The 23,152-nt window shown below is 37.9% G+C and overlaps 1 protein-coding gene across 1 annotated transcript in view; it reads right to left on the bottom strand.

The window, feature by feature from the left end:
* Nucleotides 1–23,152, bottom strand: part of LOC306868868 (E3 ubiquitin-protein ligase SMURF2) — a 71,019-nt gene that overhangs the window by 13,791 nt on the left and 34,076 nt on the right. Inside the window, exons 5-12 of the mRNA XM_079415303.1 lie at nt 18,968–19,033; nt 15,425–15,509; nt 15,150–15,233; nt 10,381–10,583; nt 8,501–8,585; nt 5,478–5,636; nt 5,289–5,333; nt 669–867 (exon numbers count right to left, since the gene is read on the bottom strand). Of these exons, the coding sequence (XP_079271429.1) occupies nt 669–867; nt 5,289–5,333; nt 5,478–5,636; nt 8,501–8,585; nt 10,381–10,583; nt 15,150–15,233; nt 15,425–15,509; nt 18,968–19,033 (926 nt within the window). The remainder of the gene's footprint in view (nt 1–668; nt 868–5,288; nt 5,334–5,477; nt 5,637–8,500; nt 8,586–10,380; nt 10,584–15,149; nt 15,234–15,424; nt 15,510–18,967; nt 19,034–23,152) is intronic.

Below are 23,152 nucleotides of genomic sequence, written 5' to 3'. Positions count from 1 at the left end.
TGTTATTATTTTTAACTAGATTATTACTGTTTCAGTTTTAAAACGAAACATTTTCAATCTACTTGCCTACAATGGTTGTTTGGTTTATATGGTGTTTATTCTGACTGAAAAAAAATGCTTCATACATAAATATCTACATAATGTGTCTGTAAGATTTAGTAAAATGTTTTTGAAAGAAGTGTCTTGAAATGGTGAAATGCCCCCAAGCCTGCATTTATTTGCTCAAACACAGTAAAAACAGTAACATTGTGAAATATAATTACCAGTTCAAATAACGGTTTTCTATTGTAATTAGGGCTGGGCGATATATCGCATGCGATTGTCAGGCGCATCTCGTCATTTTCAACATCATAACTCCAATCTTCAGTGTCACATGATCCTTCAGAAATCATTCTAATATTCTGATTTGCTGCTCAATAAATATTTCTTATCAATGTTGAAAACATCTGTGCTGCTTAATATTTTTTAACCATGAAGCAATTTTTTTCAGGAGTATTTTATGAATAAAATATTGAAAAGGACATTTATTTGAAAGAAATATTTTCTAATATTATAAATGTCTTTACTGTCACTGGATCAATTTAATGCATCCTTGCCAAATAAAAATTTCTTTAATAAATAAAGATTTTAAATGAATTTGCTGCAGATCAAATAATACAGGGTCTCACCTCAAAGATCTCCTCACGCGAGACCTCGATACGGCAGTGTCCCGCCTGCGGCTGCTGCTGGGATAGCTCCTGTCGCAGGATTTTCAGTTTCTGCACCAGATCTCGCTTGTACTTGGGCACCGTGAGACATTCAGGGTCCTCTGGAATATTTCCGGGAGACATGACAGACTGAGCCTGCTCCTTCAGCGGTCCGGGACGACTGCGGACAAAGAGCGAGGAGAAAAGAGAAACAGGGTATTAAAACGAGATGAAACGTTCTGTCAACATGCACACAAACACTGTCGCCTGACCCCATCTTCACCCTGACGCCAGAGCAGCGTCGCCCTTTCAGTGCCAACTCCCAGGTATCGGTCACGTCAAGTGAGGACACAAGTTCACTTCACAAGCTCCAACACGATCCTGAACCGATATAATGCTGAATACACAATCGACCCCAAAACACCGGACATAAATGTCACTGCATTAAATCACAGAATGTCAAACAATGTAGCATCTGCAAACAAATGCTGCTGCTTGAGCAAAGACTTCATGCTAGACAAATAAAGATGGAATGAGACAATATTTTTTATATTTATCCATGGGACACAGCTCCTTACACTCTTTCTCTGTCTGCACGTGACCTACATTCCTCAAATATTCCCTTCCTCCCGTTCGCTTCCCTTGACACGCAGAAGCTCACTTCTCTTTGCCTGCAGTTTTCCTGCTTCATGCTGCATTTAAGGACTTACAGTAACTGCTCTAAGATCTGGTTTGTATCTGAATCAATGTAAACACAATCAGTCTAGATGCGTTCTTACTGCTGCTTTGTAAAAACAGCCTGAGGTGCATTATCATAACGTTGATGCATGGGTATGACAAATATGGATATTATTTGACACATATTCCAGTTAATTTCTGTAAGAACTGCATATTTAATATTAGTGCTGTGAAATGATTAATCGCGGTTAATCGCATCCAAAATAAAATAAATAATATATAATGATGTGTGTGTCTCTTTATATATGTGTGTGCATACGTGTGTGTACTGTGTATATTTATGATATTATGTAAATAAAAACTTTTATTTTGGATGCGATTAATCATTTGACAGCACTATTTAATATATTTTTTAATATCAAGCTTCATGTTATTTACCGAAACACCTAGCTAGCACATTTTTGGATCACTTTTTTGATATTAGAGACCATTACTGATCCTTGAAATGCTGGATGTGGATCAAGAGGGTGGATCCATCAAAAGACAACAGCAACTGAAGCATGCACACACGCACAGCCACAATCACCCACCCATCCGAAGCTCCCAGCACGCACTTAAAATTACAGACTGATCGTGAGATCATAAACCCATCAAGGTTGAGAGGAAAGCACACAGCAGAGAGGATTTTTGCTTGATGACAGACAGGTGAGATTTTCTGCACTGATATAAGGCAGATGTTTCGACAGATATCCATGTAATCTGTCTGATGCCTTTTCCAAAAGTGAGACTACTGCAGCGCCAGGAACGTTTAAACTGACTCGCCTTGACAGTTCGTTCGCTTGATGGATGACATCTCAATGCAAATGATCTGCTCGGACTGAGGTCTGGTATCTCAGTGTGGAAAACATGGCAATGTGAGATAAAATCGAAATCTAGGTAATTAACATTGCGGTTCTGTCTACTTTATAATTATTCTCTATTGTGGTATATTGCACACTTCTGTTGCTCTATTATCTGCAATACATTCATAGCTCATTGAGATTTAAAATTATTTTAATAATTTTGTAAAATTAAGTGTTTGCTGGCCTAAAGCTTCAGTACATTTCAGACTTGCTGTGGACAATCTTATTACACATATACATATTCATGTGAAAAACATCAACTAAAACAGTTTGTTACTGTACTACTATACAGTATGGCGACTGCTAGGGTGTTTTCTCTCAGGATAATTAGTTGCCATAACCGTCATGAACATAACAAACATGCTTATAATTGTAATGCTACAAGTTCTTACTACACAAATATTCATTAGGGATTATCAAATGACTGAAATCTCTCTTGTACTATTGTCAAAAAGCTAATCAAAACTAGCAATAGATCATTATTTGACATTTTAATATTAGCTCTACTGTATGGAAGACTTTCTACCTACGAAAAAAAAGGCATGTTTACATTTTTTTTGTAATTGTTTCTCTTTTTCTTTCTTCCTCCTTTTTTTACATATGCATGTCTGAGTCATACATGTTATATAGTATTATTAATGTTACTCAATTTAACCTGGTAAAAAGGTAAAAATACCTAACATTTAAAAAAACAATGATTTTGGTGGTGAAAGTCCTCAAATTATTATTATTATTTTCAAGTACTGCATTTTTAAAATAATATTTTTTAAATGTTATCCACCAAATAAAAGAAAATTGGCTTCACTGGTTACATTATTTAATAGATAATTCATTAATAAATTATTATAGGAGTAATATTTTCTCACTACTCTGACTTTATCTTTTAAAGAATTACCTTGTTTATCCTTTACATTTTTACCTTATCTTTATTTTTTTTACTGTATTTTATACCTTTTGGGTGATAATTATGCTTGCCTGGTCGATTAAGAGGTTTGAATTTCAAATAGGGCTGTCAAACAATTAATCGCATTCAAAATAAAAAGTTTGTGTTTACATAATATATGTATGTGTACCGTGTATATTTATTATATTATGATACATATTACATATGTAAATACATACACATGCATGTATATATTTAAAAAAATATATTTATATATATTTATCTTTACATAAAATATAAAATTATACATATACACAAATATTTCTAAAATATATACAAGCATGTGTGTATTTAAATATATACACACACACACACGCATATATATATATATATATATATATATCAGTGATGGGGACTCGAGTTTGAGACTCGGACTCGAGTGCGACTTAAGTCGCACACACAGTGACTTCAGACTCGACTTGAGACTCGTCCTCGAAAGACTTCAGACTCGACTCGGACTCGAGCTGCGGGACTCGTGAACAATGTTTATTTTTAGGAATGATGAGCTCGCTGTTATTCCCCTCCCTCCGTTACCTATAACCTGCCCATGTAACACGTGACGTACTACGTATCTGCTGCGCACAGGCGCGGCCACACTTTTTTAAAAAGTTTTATTTTAGGCGCGGCCGCCATACATTAGAGGACAACGAACAAACATGGCGACTGCTGTGCTATTCATCGTTAGCTTTGGATTTAAGGATAGATTATACAGTTGGTACATTAGTAAAACCATTACGCCTATGGAGAGTCCCGTAAACCACATATCCGAGTGAGTGTGTGTGTGCGTGCGTGTGTGTGTGTGTGTGTGTGTGTGCTTGAGTGCTTGCGTGTGAGAGAGTGTGTGACCAGTGTGGTCATTGAAAATGTGTTCAGATATATATTCTTCACAGAAAATGAGCCAAGGCCAATGAGTCGGAGTTTGAAAAAATTATTAATAGGATAATTTTTATCTAGTAAAAAATGAAAACGGGTCCTACAGATCCGAACACCATACAAGGGTTAACGTTGTCTGCAAACAGGTTTCAGGATTATTGTTGATCATGTAACATTACACTGGTTTGAGAGTTTGGGATGTGTTGACTTACAGTAGTTTATAAACTATGATTAGTTGCATTTTCATTGTCATTTAAGTGAAATTATTGAACTTAAATATACAAGCTTGATAAAAATGATCATTCTAAAGAAAATTTCAGATGGCTTTTGCATCTGAACTCTTCATATATTTCACATCGTTTGGTTTGTTGCAATAGTGTTTTGCATTTAGCTACAATGTGATGTTTGACCATATTAAGTCTTTCTTAATTTTTGGTCTGTACTGTGTGTTCATGCTACAAGGCAAAATACAGATAATATTAACTTAAAAGTAAAGCATTCTTGGTGTTTTTGTCATGTTGCAATAGCCTGTTTACACTGATTATATACCAAAATCAAAGCTGATACTGTATGCTAATAGATAAAGGAGTCATAATAACATATTACATGCTTTGAATTCCTTATATATAGCTATGCAGTGTTGGATGGGTCGCTGTACGTGATGCAACACTTATTATAACCAGAGACTTAATATAATAAAGAGACTTGAGACTTGACTTGGACTCTAGCTCAGAGACTTGACTTGGATATATATATACATACATATTATATACACAAATTTGATGCGATTATTAATAGTTTGACAGCCCTAATTTCAAAGTCCCTTTTTTTTTTATATTGGCAATGCTCATTGAAAAAAACATATTGATCTATCATAGTTCAGACATCCTGGTTGAAAGTTAGATGCGTCACATTGTGAAAAGATACTATGCAGGTGCAACGCCTACTTGAACTGATATTCCCCGACTTGTGAGATTTCACCCATGCGTGCCGTACCCCACCGTATATTCTGGTTACTGCAAGAACATGAAGTGGGAAGACGGAATGTGGGACAGTTGCTTTGATCTGTCAGGACAGGAAAAGGGAAACTCGATCTCTCCCCATTAATACATTCCTCTGGCTCACACGACTCACACAAGTTCACACGCATACAGATAAAATAGAGATAAAATGCTCCGACTGCAGAGAGTTTGATTAATTCCTTACCTGCTCTGAGCCTCAACGGCACCACGGGAGCCATTCGGACTGGGACTGTAGGAATAAACGTGAAACACGACGGGATGAGACTTCAGCAATACCACAACATCATGCACACTGCACGGCTAGTTCTTGTCTCTAGTAGTTTCTAGGTTAAATGGTGCCTGGTTGTTTCTGAAGATGTTGAGTCTGACTCACTTAAGGACGAGGTGCAGGTTAGCAGAGAGTCGCGGGTCTGTGAATTGTGTGGTCCGGTTGTTGTGGTCCACAAAATACACACGTCCGGTGGCTGTGTTTCTTATCTCCCAGCCTGGAGGCAATGGGCCCAACTCCTCACAATTCACATTACTGAGATCCCTGCAGAGAAAGAGGCACAGAGGAATTATTACGGTTTCATTTTAGTGATATGATCATACATATGTTTGTAATCATAAAATCAACATGATCATAATATTTTTTTATTTGTTTTGCCGTTTATGAGCTCTTGCACGCAGAACGGGAGTTTTCTCCATGTTGAGATGATAAATTATGATGATACTTCATAATTGTATTTTATTGTTGTAATATTATAACATTTAGTACAGTATTTCAAAGACAATGTCAGAGCCATTTGGGATGCATAATGTGCATAAATGCATTTAACATCTGGAATATATTTTTACTTTAGCTGACTCATCAACAGTAAGTTTCAGCTTATAGAGGGGAGTTTTAATACAATTATAATTTTTTTTTTTTTTATTAAAATGATAATTTTTTGCTTCTCTATACTGTATATATAGAACACAATAAATTGATTAATATTTGAAAATGTTCATTCACCAAATCAGATTGGATTCACTGCTTGCATTATTTAAATAAAAATATAAAATAAGTCGTATAAAATTTTCACCATTTTCACATTTTTAAATTCTTTATATATGTAGATTTTATCTTTGTCTTTGAGACACATTTATATTATATCATTAATATAAGAACTTAAAATAAATGTGAAAATGATTTATATCATGATAATCATGATTTGATAGTGGAAATGTTATTGTGGAAATGAAAAAGCCTAGTATTCATAAAATAGCACTAACATATAGCTTAACAATATTTGAACATGCTCCTCAGACTGAAGTTCAAGTAAACCATGTGGAGGGGAACACAAAAACAAAAAGAACAAAGTGAGAAAATAGAGGTACATCTCCAAAAATTTGAATATCATGAGAAAGGTCAATATTGTTTGTCACTCATGTATTATATAGATTCATTACACACAGAGTGAAATATTTCAAGCCTTTATTTCTTGAAATTTTGATTATGGCTTATAATGAAAAGCCAAAATTCAGTGTCTCAGAAAATTAGAATATTACATAAGATCAATAAAAAAAAAAAATAAAAAAAAAAAGAATACTTTAAACAGAAATGTCAGGCTTCTGAAAAATGGGTTCATTTCTATGCACTCAATACTTGGTTGTGCCTCCTTTTGCATGAATTACTGCATCAATGCGGCGTGGCATGGAGGCAATCAGCCTGTGGCACTGCTCAGGTGTAATGGAAGCCCAGGTTGCTTTGATAGCGGCCTTCAGGTCATCTGCATTATTGGGTCTGGTGTCTCTCATCTTCCTCTTGACAGTACCCCATAGATTCTCTATGGGGTTCAGGTCAGGTGAGTTTGCTGGCCAATCAAGCACAGTAACACCATGGTCACTGAACCAGCTTTTGGTACCTTTAGCAGTGTGGGCAGGTGCCAAGTCGTGCTGGAAAATGAAATCAGCATCTCCATAAAGCTTGTCAGCAGAAGGAAGCATGAAGTACTCTGAAATTTCCTGGTAGATGGCTGCGTTGACTGTGGACTTCAGAAAACATAGTGGACCAACACCAGCAGATGACATGGCAGCCCAAATCATCACTGACTGTGGAAACTTCACACTGGACTTCAAGCAACATGGATTCTGAGCCTCTCCACTCTTCCTCTGGGACCTTGATTTCCAAATGAAATGCAAAATTTACTTTAATCTGAAAAGAGGACTTTGGACCACTGAGCAACAGTCCAGTTTTTTTTCTCCACAGCCCAGGTAAGACGCTTCTGATGTTGTCTCTGGTTCAGAAGTGACTTGGTAGAGTCCTTTTCCTGAAGACGTCTGAGCGTGGTGACTCTTGATGCACTGACTCCAGCTTCAGTCCACTCCTTGTGAAGCTCTCCCAAGTGTTTGAATCATCTTTGCTTGACAGTATTCTTAAGCTTGCGGTCATCCATGTTTCTTGTGCACCTTTTCCTACCCAAATTCTTTCTTCCAGTCAACTTTGCATTTAATATGCTTTGATACAGCACTCCTTGAACAGCCACACCTTTCAGTAATGAACCTCTGTGACTTACCCTCTTTGTGGAGGGCGTCAATGTTCGTCTTCTGGATCATTGTCAAGTCAGCAGTCTTCTCCATTATTGTGGTTTCAAAGAACAAGAGATACCCAGAATTTATACTGTAGGGATGGTCATTAATTGAAACTCGAATGTAAATATTCTAATATTTTGAGATACTGATTTTTGACTTTCATGAGCTTTAAGCTCTAATCATCAAAATTAAAATAAACTTTTGAAATGTTTTACTTTACATGTAATGAATGTTTCACTTTTTGAAATGTTACAAAAAAAACTAAAAACTTTCATGATATTCTAATTTTTTGATATGTACCTGTAGACAATACAAAGATCAAAATGACAAAGTAAAAAACCCCCAAAAAACAACCTGAGACAAAAACTTCAGGGATGTTGCTTTCAGGCTTCTGCCAAATATCATCAAATAGAGCAAAAAATGTGGAGCACTGCAAAAATGCTCAATGTCATGAAAATACTATAAAAATAACCCGTAGCCCACCCTCATTTTTTCAATCACATTCATGCACTCAGATAAATGACAAGCAGCTTTGCCTACACAAATACTGGCTAAACGGTCCTCGTATAGTGTTTCCAAGTTTCTCCAAGTTCATGTCTTCTCAGTTTTTGTCCAAACCAGTTAACAGCATTGAGTTCAGAGGTATTTTTCACTAATAGTTATATCTCATTGGTCAAAAACCAATAGCTGTATATTACACATTAATGTTTTGATTTTGTCACTAAAAATGACTTCATGCATCGCAGTTAGGACACAAGGCACAAGTTTCCAAACAAATCCAGTGTAAAATAGAAGTTAAACAAGTGAAATAATTTGAACAGTAAAAAACGGTAAAGGAGGTACCTGGGCACTCTGGGGTCATGCCATGTGCTGACGCCCGTCTGTGTGTGCAGGAAGTACACCTGACCCTGCTGCGTGGTCCTTTGCTCTGTGAACAAACACCAGGGGGCACCATCGGTCATTCACAATGTGAAAAAAAATGACAAGAGGCTCGAATACAATCATTGTTTATGAGCTTGTGTGTGTACAGTAGTGATACTTTCATTCTTTCACTTTGATTCACCGCATCTGATCCATCACTGTAAACTATGACTGGATCACACAAATGAATCCACATTAGGAGAAAATAATGGCTAAATATAAACAAGAAGATTTATTTTAAAATGTTAACAAAACCACAAAGATAGTGTTAACCTTCCATATAAGGCTTTTCTTTCTTTAATGAATCTGTTGGAGTTAAAGGAGGACAGAGCATCATGAATCTGTGTGACTTATCTGTGTGGTGGAGATAAAGTCACAGATGTAGTCAAATCACATCCAATAAACTCTCAAAGTAGGGCTGGGAGATTTGGCCCAAAAAAAAAAAAAAACCACTATGTTCTCCCATATCAATTGATACTGATATTTAACGTGATATTCATTTCATACTATTAATAGGGAAGAAAATGCATTTCACATGAATGTAAAAACTTTTTCACGTAAACTCCACAGAATAAGCTACCTTTTAATTTAGGACCCCATTTGTTTTACCAATTAATACAAAGTTATTGTGAAAAACGTTGTCTAATGAAAATAATTAGTAGAAAGTTAACCTAATCTTTTAAAACAATTTACAACAAAACATTGCATTTTTATTTAGAGAATTATATACTGTAAAAATTAAAACATGAATGAAAATATCTTGGGTTGCATGATAATCCTAAAAAAATAAAAATAACGCATTAAAACATTACATTATAAATTACATTAAAAAGTACATTCTACTATATAATAGAAATATAGTTTTGTCAGTGACTAAAGTTAAACCAAGCTTTTAATCCGGTGGTTTGTCCTGAAGATTTTTGCATTTGTGTGTGTATTTTCAGATAGTTTTACTAAAGAAAATGGTGAAATGTTTGTGAGCAGCTCTGAAGATGAAGTTCATGAAACTGTAGACGATGAAAACACTAAAGAACATCACATGTAATTATGTAAAATAAACAATACCGTAGATGAAATTTGGTCACTTAAATTTAAGGTCCAGTTGTCACTATTAACTACGACAATAAACTCTTAATTTGCTGCTTATTAACAGTTAGTAAGGTAGATATTGGGTAGGATTGGGGATGTAGTATATGGTCATGCAGAATCTGAGCTTGATAAGTACTAGTAAACAGCCAATATGTTAATAACAGTCATGCTAATAAGCAAGTAGTTAATAGTGAGAATCGGTCCCTAAAGCAAAGTGTTAGCCAAAATTCTTTAGCCACTCATAACAAACCAGATGGTCAAGATGTGGGCTAAATATCAGAAAAAACAAATAAATTCACTATCAATAATACATTTTCATGTATACTGATCACCCAGCCTATCTCAAAGTCTTGCATCTCATGTCAACAGACCCACATTCAGCTACTTGAGCAGAGGAGAGCATACAGAGCTCCGTTTAACCTGTGCCCATAACCTCTGACCTTTGAATCTCTCCACGAACTCACACACACACACACACACACACAGACATAGTGGGATTTCCAGGTCACAGTCTGACCCTGCAGCTGGCGCTGACGGCACGTCGGAGATATTTCAGACGAGCTCCTTTTCTACAGCTCAAGAGATGTTTTAATTACTCCTGCTGCAGCACAAATTTCCAGCGCAAGTGCATGTGTGTGTGTGCAGGGTGTATTTTTGACCTTTGCAAGCTGGTCAGTATTAATGGAAGAACTGGAGTGTGTGTGTGTACGAACCATATCCTTCGGGCAGATCGGGCGGTGTGTGTAGGTGAGTTCTGCTCATGTAGTTTCTGTGTCTCTGAGAGCGAACCTTCCGCTCCTGCACACGGGGGTCATCCACAGGAACGCCCACCGCCCCGTTGGGCGTCATGATGGGCGTGTTCTCATCCACCAGGCAGCTGAGTGGCCGGCCAGGGCTCGAGTACTCAGACGCAGGCCTGTGCATGTGAAAGAGGATATAAAAAGATGAGGGACAACAGACTACATTTAATTAGTTGGAAGGTTTGGCGCTAGCAACTTTCAAGGGAGAGTTCACCCAAAAATGAAAATTTTATGTTTATCTGCTTACCCTAAGGGCATCCAATATGTAGGTGACTTTGTTACTTCAGTAGAACATAAACGAAGATTTTTAACTCGAACTGTTGCAGTCTGGCAGTCAATGGGCAAAAAAAAAAAAAAACGCACAAAAAAAAAAACTAATTAAACTGCGGCTCGTGACAACAAATTGAGGTCTAAAGACACAAAATGATCAGTCTGGGCAAGAAACTGAACAGTATTTATGTTTTTTTTTTTTTTTTACCTCTTTTCCACCGCACTGTCCAACTGTCCTGAGCGCATTCACATAACAGCCGGTGCATGACGCTTCGTCGTCGTCTTGTTTAACAGTGGATTGCAGACTTATAAGTGCATTACCGCCACCTATCTCTCAAATGGACCATTGACACTCCTAATTTAGATTGTAGATAGTGTGTCAATGGTCCATTTGAGAGATAGGTGGCGGTAATGCACTTAAGTCTGGGATCCGCCGTAAAGCAAGAAGACGCGTCGCGCGCTGGCTGTTGTATGAATGAGCTGAAGACAGTAGGAACGTGCGGAGGAAAAGAGCTAAAAAACTGTATAAATACTGTTCAGTTTCTTGCACGGACCGATTATTTCATGTCTTTAGACCTCAATGCATTGTCACGAGCCGCAGGGTTTAATTTGGTTTTGTCTGTGTATGTTTTTGTTTCTCTCAAAGCCGTGAGTCCCATTGACTGCCATTATATGACTGACAGACTGCAACGGTTTGATTTAAAAATCTTTGTGTTCTACTGAAGAAACAAAGTCACCTACATCTTGGATGCCTTTGGGGTAAGCAGAAAAACATCAAATTTTCATTTTTGGGTGAACTATCTCTTTAAAAGGTCATGGATTCGATTCCCAGGCAGTCTTGAATGCAACGTTTTGAGTCCCTTGAATAAAAGTGTGTGCTAAATGTGTAAGTAAAATCTTAGTAAACAGTTCTTGAAAACACCTAGTTTCCACACCTAGTTTTTTTTTTCTGAAATTACAAACTGAAGTCTATATCCATGGCCCTATCTACATGGTTTGGACTTTACTGGCAAAAAAAAAAAGCCAAAATGTTAAGTTTGTTGATCTTAACTGGTTTAAAATGGTCTCCCAGAGAGAGTGGCTAAGTTGGTGATTAGCTTGACAAAAAAAAATTATAATAAAATAATCCCTTTAAAACCAGCCAACAGATCAGACTAAGACCAGCAAGCCATTTTAGGCTAGTCTGTCCTATTCAACAAAACTACAAACCCAATGGCCTGGAGAGTAATTTAGGCAAGCCCAAATATGATCCTACTACAAGACTTCATTTCAGTTTGCAAACCATTTGCACCTCTAACAAAAATACAAAGATATTTATAAAAAAGAAAATTATAAAAGTGGAGTAAAAATGAATAAAAAGTTAAATAAAAGCAAAAAACTAAATAAAATAAAAACAGAAGTAAAACAAAAGAATAATAATAAAACTTTAATAAAATATAACTCATTTGAATCGGTCACCCAGCTTCACCAGCTGAAACATGCCTGAATATCCCTCTAAAATCACCCAACAGGCCAGATTAAGACCAGCAAACCGTCTTAGGCTGGTTTATGCAGACACATGGTACAATTTGGTTGCGCTGCTGGGTTACAGATTCATATTAAAACTATACAAATAGGTACTAGTTGTGGAAACCCAAGCACACAATAGCGTGACCTTTTGGTGTGAGGTTCAAATCTCAGTAGTACAAAATGTACAGTTGCTTTGGATACTAAATGAATAATGTAACTGTGTCAGCACCCTGCGGTCTCCATAGACAAACACTGGCAAGCAAAGCCGCAAGGAGCTGAGTGACGTTCAACGTGACAAAGTCGCAGACCTGCAACCTCTCCAAACAAGGGAGTGAACTTCTGTCCAGCTCCAGCTGCCCAGGTCGACCGTAAGTGCTGTTATTGTGAAGTGGAAACATCTAAGTGCAACAGCAGCTCAGCCGTGAAGCGGCTGGTAACACGAGCTCACTGAACAAGGACAGAGTGCTGAATCATGTAGCGCATAAACACAGCCTGTACTCACTTTCAATATTCCCTCTGTTCCACTCCGTTTCAACACATCCGAGCCTTTGGAAACCACGTCAGAACCAAAATGATGTTTCAAGAGCTTCTGTGGCTTTGAATTGTAATGCGTGCTGCACTCTAGGACTAGTTGCCCAGTGTCGACATTTAACCTCACTAACGTGCTTATGGCTGAATTGAACCAAATCCCCACAGTCTAGAGGAAAGACTAGAAAAATAGAGGCTGTAGAGTAGAAACGCAAATGTAATTGGATGTTTTTGGAATAAAAGGCCAGATTGGCTGATTTTATTGCTAGCATTTTATGCACCAGGGATCGCACCTAGTCGACTAATCGATTAGTCTACTTTAATGCTCTGCCATTATGCTTTAAAGGGGTCATCGGATGCAAAATTCACTTTTACATGTTGTTTGAACAAACGTATGTGTTGGCAGTGTTTACACAACCTCCCCTTTAATGATAAAAATCCACCCAGTTTTTTTTTTTCTTGATAAATCCAAACCCCTTTCTCAAATCAAGCCATTCTCAGATTCTTGGCTGTGTGACGTCACACAGACCCAGGCCCCTCCCATGATTGTTGACATTGGCATTTTACTTCAGACCCGCACTGAGTGAGCTGTAGACAGTCCTCCATTGTTTCACTGCCGGAGCAGGAGTAGACAAGAATGTCTCCAATGCGATTGAGATGTTCTGTTGTTGGATGTAAAAATGAACATAGCAGTCGTAATTAACTCCAGACATCTGAGCTGCTGACGACGCAGTGGATTACTTTTGTTTTTGAAGGGAATGCTCCTCCCAATCTACTTAAAGAAGTGACTATAAGGTTTTATGAATCTTTGCAAAACACCTTTCCAAAAAATGTGCTAGTTAGCAAGTTCTGCGGCTAAACAGTCTCATGAGAACGGCTCGTCACCCTATGGAAGAGAGGGGCGGGGATAGCAGAGCTCATTAGAATTTAAAGGGACATGCAACAAAACGGGTTGCTGTGAACAGAGCTGTTTTTGACCAGTTAAAAAGGGTGTTGTTTTACACTACCATTGAGAAAGTTTAACCAAAGTATGTTATAGACTTTTCATTAAGACCCTAAAGAATCATATCAACTTTTGGAAAATGGGCATCTGATGATCCCTTTAAGCTTGAGGTTGAATAGTCGCCGGCCCTATAGAGGACAAGAAATCTCTGAAGTCCACATTTACGCTATGATTTTAAACAGTTAAATTGACGAATAAATTAATAGGTTGAAAACGCTCCACAAGACATGTGATTATACCATCTGGATGCTCAAAATTGAACGGACGAATGCACTTTTTAAACAGCTTATTGTACAGGCAAGTTAATCGCTGTTCCAATCTAATGCGCTGCTGCATTGTAACACACACACATAGGCTACAGACAGTAGCTCGTACATCACGCGCACATAGAATCATTGACAACACTGTTCTTTGATTTCTCTATAATATACGTCAGAAACTGAACAGTTATAGCATTTTTTAGAAACTAAAATGCACAGCTTCACTATTAGTAGAGACACACTGCCAGATAGAATGAATTCACATGCAAATCGCTCTCACTAATGCATTCATATAAACGTAATATTTACTGTGCTGCTTTATCTGCATTTAATTTAGAATGAGCAGAAATCTGTGAGAAATAAAAACCCAAAGACAAAAGAACTGATAAAAATGAGCTGTTACAGAAGCAATAGCCATGTGGGCAAATGCCATAGCTGTTCGAGTCTCAGCTCAAAGTTCAGGCTCATTTGTTCATTAATGACGTCATCAGCAACTTGTTGACGTCGACTCAACTTTTATCACATAAGTAGATCGTAGAGACCAAAGGGTTTGGGAAACACAGTCCAGACCAGCGTTTTTTCGTCTTGGAATGCTGCCTGGAATGTTTCTTGGTCTTTATGGTTGAGTGTTTCCTTAAAAATTCATGAAGTGGGGTTGCTCCCCGACATGGCTTTATATCTTTCAGCTGTATTCTGGATAAATTTGGGTCAGTGTCTGAGATGGCAAAGACGACAGATGTGGCGGACGCACATTTTCCTGCTGTGCGGCACACGAGTACACACACACACACACAAGAATCACTGTCTTATTCAGCAAAACCACCTCAAACCCAATGACCTGGACAGTAATTTGGGGTAAGCCAAAATGCCTTTATCCTACAAGACTTTGCTTCAGTCTGCAAAACCATTTGGTTATCGATCCAAACTAAAAAATATAACAAAGCAAAACAATACTAACTAGATAAATAAAACTAGAAAAACTTAAAATAAAAAGTAAAATCAAAATAGTTAGTTTTTTTTAATCCAAAAACAAAAAAAAGTAAAAAACAAAACAAAATAAAATAGATAAATTAAAAGTGAACTGGGGCTACAACAAAGAAAACCTGACCCACCTGGTAGGTCTCTCCCATTGGGTGCTGCGTGTGATATGATTCAGATACTGGATCCGGCCAGATGCAGTTCTCCTCTCCTCCCAGCTGCAGAAAGAACACAGAGACATTCATACAGACGAACAAACAGACAGACAGACACAAGCACATGGCGCAGGAACAAACACAGGGGTTGGATAAGAACGCTGGCTGTTACTGTTCAGTATCTGCTAATGCCGAACACTTTTATATTTTAAGCACTCATTTAGTTGCTTTTAAAGTGTTGTTATTTCACATACCCATCAGGCAGGTCGTTGTCAAACAGACGACTGCAGTCCACGACTGGCCCTCCGGTGCCTATCCTGTCCCTGGACTGAAGACTAACTGTTGATTCAAACACACATGTTAGAGGAGTCCCATCTGTGATAGTTTTGTGTGTCATGGATTGACCGAGACAATGTGACAGCAATGTTCAAGATGAGTGACACACATAGCATTAGGGCTGCCACTAACCACTATTTTCATTTCGATTAATCTATCGACTAATTTTTAGTTTAATCGATTAATCTAAACGATTAATTTCCCACAAAAATAAATCTACAATTTTACTTAATATTTTAAACCAAATGAAATCCAAATTTCTATGAAATCCTTTTTTAAAGCAAAAAAAGGATTTCGTGGGAAGTCGTGGCCTAATGGTTAGAGAGTCGGACTCGAAATCGAAAGGTTGTGAGTTCGAGTCTCGGGCCGGCAGGAATTGTAGGTTGGGGGAGTGAATGTCCAGCGCTCTCTCCACCCTCAATACCACGACTGAGGTGCCCTTGAGCAAGGCACCGAACCCCCAACTGCTCCCCGGGCGCCGCAGCATAAATGGCTGCCCACTGCTCCGGGTGTGTGTTCACGGTGTGTGTGTGTGTGTGCGCGTGTGTGCGTGTGTGCATTTGTTCTCTACTCACTGCTGTGTGTGCACTTGGATGGGTTAAACGCAGAGCACCAATTTCGAGTATGGGTCACCATACTTGACAATACGTCATGACTTACTTAAAAGTAAAGTGCAACACAGAGTGCAAGAAGCAAGTGTCCATCTCAGTCCAAACCACTGAAATCACAGCTCAGTATTATAGTGTGAGAATGACAACATGTCCACGTGTTCTAGTCTACTAATAATACAATTATAATCAAAAAACACTTTTTAAAGGAGTATTTACCAGAAGTATTATTTACCAGAATTTATTTAGGTGAAAAATGCAAATGTGCAGTATTACTAAAAAAAAAAAAAAAAAAAAAAAAAAAAAAAATCTTAAACATTTTTTTTATATATAAAATCAATTAATTGGAGATGCTTTTTATTATTAAAATGTAATGGAACCATTAAAATAGAACTTTGATTAATAAAATTTAATATATAATTTAATTATAGGGCCCTACGAAATACGTATTATTTCCAAATTCAGTTTTTTAAATTTTATTAATCAAAAAGTCTAATTAATTGAGTTTTACAGTTTTATCTGTACCACATTCTGTTTTCCATTATTTTCTGGATTTCATATATTTCTCTTTTTTTTGTGGTAATAAAAATAGATTTAAGTGAACAATGGCTTTTAAAATGACTTAAAATACATATATAATAGCAATGATGCAAAAATAATTAGTTCAAATAAAGCATCAAAAGCAAGAAATCATAAACTGTTAAAATACATAATGTATTATAAACAATAGAGCTAATGAAGATTACACGTTACAACAAGCCTGATGATTATTTTTACACATTACTGTGCGATCTAATCCTCGTTTAATATTGACCAAGCACCATTTAATTCAAATGTACACTTAATCTTTAATATTTGTCCATTTCTTTAGGACAGAAATGCTACAGCCGCTGTAATTACATGAATATGTGGACATCAAAGTAAAGTAAAGTCGTGACGTATTGTCAAGTATGGTGACCCATACCCGGAGCAGGGGGCAGCCATGCTGCAGCGCCCGGGGAGCAGTTGGGGGTTCGGTGCCTTGCTCAAGGGCACCTCAGTCGTGGTATTGAGGGTGGAGAGAGCGCTGTACATTCACTCCCCCCACCTACAATTCCTGCCGGCCGGGGACTCGAACCCGCAACCTTTCGATTACGAGTCCGACTCGCTAACCATTAGCTAACCACGACTTCCCCCGTAAATCAAACCGTGTAAACTCAGAGTGAGGGTTTGAGCTTTTATTTTGAAACTGCGATGTATTCTCCTGATTGTGTGTAGATTTAAGTTCCCCAGATGAATGTTAAAATAAACAAACTCACAACAACACGCTCCACACATGTAAATGATAACAGTTTCTGTGGAGCTACTGTGAACGGAGCCGCTGTGAGACGCACGAACTTAACTACACGCATGGAAATAATTAAAGCGCTTATACTGTGTTAGAACTGCATCGCATATAATTATTTAAATCATAGCGTTTGGGAGTTCACAATTATGCTTAATTATGATTTTTAAATGGGTTTTAATTTATCATGCAGCCTTGGAAAACAGTCCAATAATGTGTTTTATGGATTATCGCCTGTGAAATGCGCAACTTCCGGTATTTTGCCGGTTAGTCGACGCGAGCAAAATGAAGTCGACGATTTTTAAAAATCGATGAATCGCGACAGCCCTACATAGCATAGATATTTTGCCATTTTGGGGTGTATGTATGCATGTGTTTTTGAAATGTATCATACAAAAGTGTAACTTTACTAGATACTGATATAGCCATGCAAATGAAAACTGATCACTTTTTTTAAAAAAAAAGGACACCAATTGAGAGTTTTATAATTTATAAAAAATAAATAAAAAAAAAGTTAAAAGGGATTAAAAGAAAAAGTATATTTGGCAAATACAGACATAGATCACACACACACACACACACACAAAAAACGTCATATAGATCCTGCATTTTTAATAAATTATAAATTTTAAATAAAAACAAAGTGATAAAAAAATGGTTAATTATTTGCAAATACAGATATGGATCATGCATTAAAAAAATGTGCGCAAAATGCATGCATTTAATAAAATAATGCATTAAAAAGATCAATAAAAAAACTATATGGTCACAGAGATACGGCATTTTTAATAAATTATCCATTTTAAATAGAAAAAGTGATTTAAAAAAAAACTTAAAAAAAACAATATTTGCAGATACAGATAAATCATGCATTTTAAAAAAATGCATTTAATAATATAATGGATATAAAAATATCTAATTAAACAACCCAACCCAATAATAATAATATTATTGTCAGACACAAATATACCATATTGTTTTATGCAAACAGTGTACAATAAGACACATTTAGGATTAGGGGTTTGTTCTAAGTGTTTAGTATAAGCTATAGTAATAGTAAAGCTTGCCTTAGGGTTGGGGTTAATAACCACTTGCTTACATTCATGTGACTCATCAAAACGCATATATGATGCAAATCTTGACGTGACGAAGACATACAGGCATATAAAAGGGTTGTTTGAAACTCTCAGCCATGGGAAAGCATTCATCTTCTGATGAATGGCTGCTTGTAAAAACTGTGGTGTGGCCATGGGACATGCAAACCCTTTCTTGATGAAGGAACAATGCGGCATGAAAGAAAATCATAACGTAATGCCAAAACGCAGCAGATAAATCAGACAGAACGAGCACGTTTTTCCTCCTTTGCTCCCAACCCAGGGACATTTTTAGGGCGTCAAATGTATTAAATGCATGGGTTTAAACATCATTAACGACAAGCTTTGAAGATGGTGTGACTCACGGGATAAATGGCAGATGTGGCAAATTCCTGACAGGTCAATTCCTTGAAACGAGCAAAGCTTGTGACTCACCTACTATCTGCCCCCTCACAGTATCGCTGTCATTGGGCCCCAACTTGTTCAGGTCCAAACGCTGATCTGTAAATTAATGAAAGAGGACAAAAAAGAAAAAAAAAAAAAAGTCAGAAAAAAGAAAAAGGTTGAGAAACCAAAGAGCCTGCGTGGCATTTGTGTCATAACCTCTGACCTCCTCGCTCGGCGAACCATCTGAGACTTAAAAAACAGCCTAAAACACTCCACATTTTATGTGTGAGGTCACATACACTGCAGCGCTCTGTATCATTGTATACACACACACACACACACACACACACACACAGACACAGACACAGAGGCTGCTTTATTCCTCTCAGACCGTAGATGTGCTGATAGGAGTGAGACGCTTCCAGAAACACGCTGGGCTCTCTGTCATTGCCGGAAAGAGGGAGACAGGAATAACAAGTAGCCTGCAGACATTAGAGAGGCCACTATCTGTTCTCATTCTCACATAGATACACACACACAATCAGATGAGGATGCACAGCTAGACTAAACGGGGCTGGAGGAGCGTTTCCCCATCCCAACACACTCCACTCACATGTAAACCCCTTCATATGGTCAAACACCTGCAAAGTACTTTTGACAGATATTGATACAGTGGTCACTGGTAACATTGTGCAGCTTATAATTTTATCATAATATAAAACTGCAAAAATTGGGCTGATAGTGTCAAAAACTTCACACAAGGCTCTCACAAATTTATATTCAGCTTTAAAAAACAACAAAAAAAAAAAAAAAAAAAAAAAAAAAAAAAAATATATATATATATATACACATACACATACATACACACAAGCTTGAAACCGATATATAGACATTACTGAAATGCATAGAAATAAAAAATATATAGAAATATATAAAAAATTTAGATACACATTTCTGCATATTTACCAAATGTATACAAATATACAGAAATTTATAAATTATGGAAAAAATATTAGCAGTAACATAAGATACTGAAATAGAAACTAATTCAATACATCTATATCGATAGATAGAAATTTATATTTCTATATAGAGCAAGAAAAAGAAAAAGTTGAGGAAGATTGTGACAAATAGGAAGAGGAAATTTTATTTGGCGATACGGTATCGATTCTCAAAAACGGAATATCGAGAAAAAAATATTTGTTATTTATGACAGTTGTTTCGTTTTGAGTTCATATCCTGACCGCTAGATCGCAGTCTTCATCTCTGAACTTAAACAGTGACAGGAAATGCTAGCATCAGGGCACGCCACTGTTAGCATTAATATAGTTCGCTGCCAGTAATGGAGGATGAAAGAATTGTTCCAGTTCCCGTATCAGTGTACAAAGCTGAAATGTGGCATCATTTTGGCTTTTGTGGTAACGTCCGCTGCTTGCAGCGTCCCGCGTTGGAGAGCCTTCGCGTTGAAGAGGCTGCAGCTTTCTGTTGTAATTCGGGGGCGCTTTGTGCAGTTGGGGCGGTGCTCGCGTCGCAGTCTCGGCGATTCCACGCAGAACATAAATACAAACTGAAAAACCAGTGGAATCCAAGTTGAAAAGTTCTGAGAATGTTCAACATCTGTATTTCAGGGTTCCTACACATTTTCCATTTCCAAATTACATACTTTTCCAGATTCAAATTGCCAAACCTCTCTGTAGATTTTGAGACTGTATTTAACAAATGTTTCATAGAGCATTATTTTTATTTTTCCTCAGGGTTTTTTTTTTTCCATTGATTTTCTCGAAGTGGCAACATACAGAGTCCATAAAATAAAAAGTAATAAATAAAAAACAGACTTTTACATGCTCACAAGAAAAAAATTTTGCGCCCTCAAGAAACTAATTCACATGGGAATTTTTTGCATGCTTACGCATTACAATATTTCCTTTGTGCATCACTGCCATCTTACTATTAATAAAACAAGTGCATGGATGCACATGAATTAACAGATTTACCTGCTCAAAATTTGGCTTTTCTAATGGTAGTACCTCTAATATCAAGTCCTAATGTCCAATACACATCCTCTGTGGCAGCACAGAAACCATGACACGAAATGGGCTAATGGCATAAAATTTGCCAAGTTCAAGGGTTTATAGAATACAATAAATTGGGATTTTATCATCATATTTCAAGGCCTTCGGTCTCTTTAACGCATAGTTTGTGGAGGCCAAGAAAGCACACTGCGTAAGGAGCTGATGGCACAGTAGTGGCTCAGTGTGCATTGTCTATATGCTAAGTTTAATGGTTTCTCGTGCGCACATTGAAAGTCTGTATTTTTTATTTTTGTAAAGGTCCTTGAGGTTATGTAATATGGTGCTAGGAATATTGTAAGAATAAACCCAATAATAATTTTCATAACCCGTGAAAATTATGAAAATAAATCTAGGAATTATTTGATTGTCGGATTTTGGTCGGACAAGAAAACAGTTCAACCAATTTTTAGCCTTATAATCCTCTGAACGTACACACTAGATTCGAGCAGACTGCGAGACCACACACACACACTTGTCGATTGTAGGAACGATTTCACAGTGACACATGATCTCACGGACACTCGCGAGATCAAACGTGACTTGAGAAGAAAAACAAATAGAAGACAATCAACGTTGTCAGCTGGTTCTCCTTGCGTGCGTTCTGTTTCACAGTGAAAAACAAAGTATACAAAAAGAATATGGGTGATGTTCTCTGCTTTCATGGCATGTTTGTGGCTGCCAAATTTTAGCTATGGAAGCACGCAACATCCAGTAGGTGGCGCTCGCTCGCTCTCATTGGCTATCGCAGGTATCACGTCAGAAGCAGCCCGATCAAGAGTCGTAAATATCCAACATGTTAACTAATATGTGACCCTGGACCACAAAACCAGTCTCAAGTCACTGGGGTATATTTGTAGCAATAGCCAAAAATACATTGTATGGGTCAAAATTATTTGATTTTTATTTCGAAAACTTTTCATCACATATTACTTAAATCTTATTGACATATAGATTATGACACCGTCCGGAAGGCGGTGAAAGAGGCGAAGCAGCGCTACGGGAGAAAACTAGAGTCACAGCTCCAACAGAGTGACTCTAGGAGCCTGTGGCAGGGATTAAGGACAATTACAGACTATAAAACACCAACAACCGGTATGACGAACGTGGACGCGACTCTGGCAGACGAGCTGAACACCTTCTATGCTCGCTTCGAGGCTGCAGCTAAAGCCGCTAGCAATGCTAATGCTAACGGCGCTAACGGCTACAGACAGGAAGACTCTGCCAGTACCGGAAACGCGTTCATCATCTCCGAGCATGACGTGAGGAGAGCCTTCAAGAGAGTGAACACCAGGAAAGCAGCAGGACCAGACGGCATCTCAGGTCGTATTCTCAGAGCCTGCGCAGACCAGCTAGCACCTGTGTTCACAGAGATATTCAACATCTCTTTAGCTCAGTCGGTGATCCCCACATGCTTCAAAGAGTCCATCATTGTTCCTGTCCCGAAGAAACCTCATCCTGCTTCTCTCAATGACTATCGCCCTGTAGCCCTCACCTCAGTAGTGATGAAGTGCTTTGAACGCCTGGTCAGAGAGTTCATAATTTCTTCACTACCGGACACACTCGACCCACTACAGTTTGCATACCGCCAGAACCGTTCCACAGACGATGCAATCTCACATCTCCTCCACACATCACTTACTCACCTGGACACTAGGAAAGGGAATTATGTTAAAATGCTCTTCATCGACTACAGCTCTGCATTTAATACCATAATTCCCTCCACACTCACCACCAAGCTGGAGCACCTGGGACTCAGCTCATCAATGTGTCAGTGGATCTCCAATTTTCTGACTGGCAGACCACAGGCAGTAAGGATGGGCGGACATGTCTCAGCCTCACTCACTCTCAGCACTGGAGCCCCCCAGGGTTGTGTTCTGAGCCCCCTGCTGTACTCTTTGTACACCCACGACTGCGTGGCCACTACCAACTCCACCGTCATCATCAAGTTTGCAGACGACACTGTCGTGATGGGCCTGATCACCAACAATGATGAGTCGGCCTACCTAGAGGAGATTGTAAATCTGGAGAACTGGTGCCAGAGGAACAATCTCCTCCTGAACGTCAGCAAGACAAAGGAGCTGATAGTGGACTTTAGTACAAAGCAGGAGAGGAACTACCAGACCCCCATCATCAACAGGAGCCCAGTGGAGAGAGTGGACAG

The sequence above is a fragment of the Barbus barbus genome (genome assembly GCF_936440315.1).
Source record: "Barbus barbus genome assembly, chromosome: 4".
Taxonomy (NCBI): Eukaryota; Metazoa; Chordata; class Actinopteri; order Cypriniformes; family Cyprinidae; genus Barbus; species Barbus barbus.
Note: the sequence above shows the minus strand (reverse complement) of the source record. Positions and strands in the feature narration are given on the sequence as shown.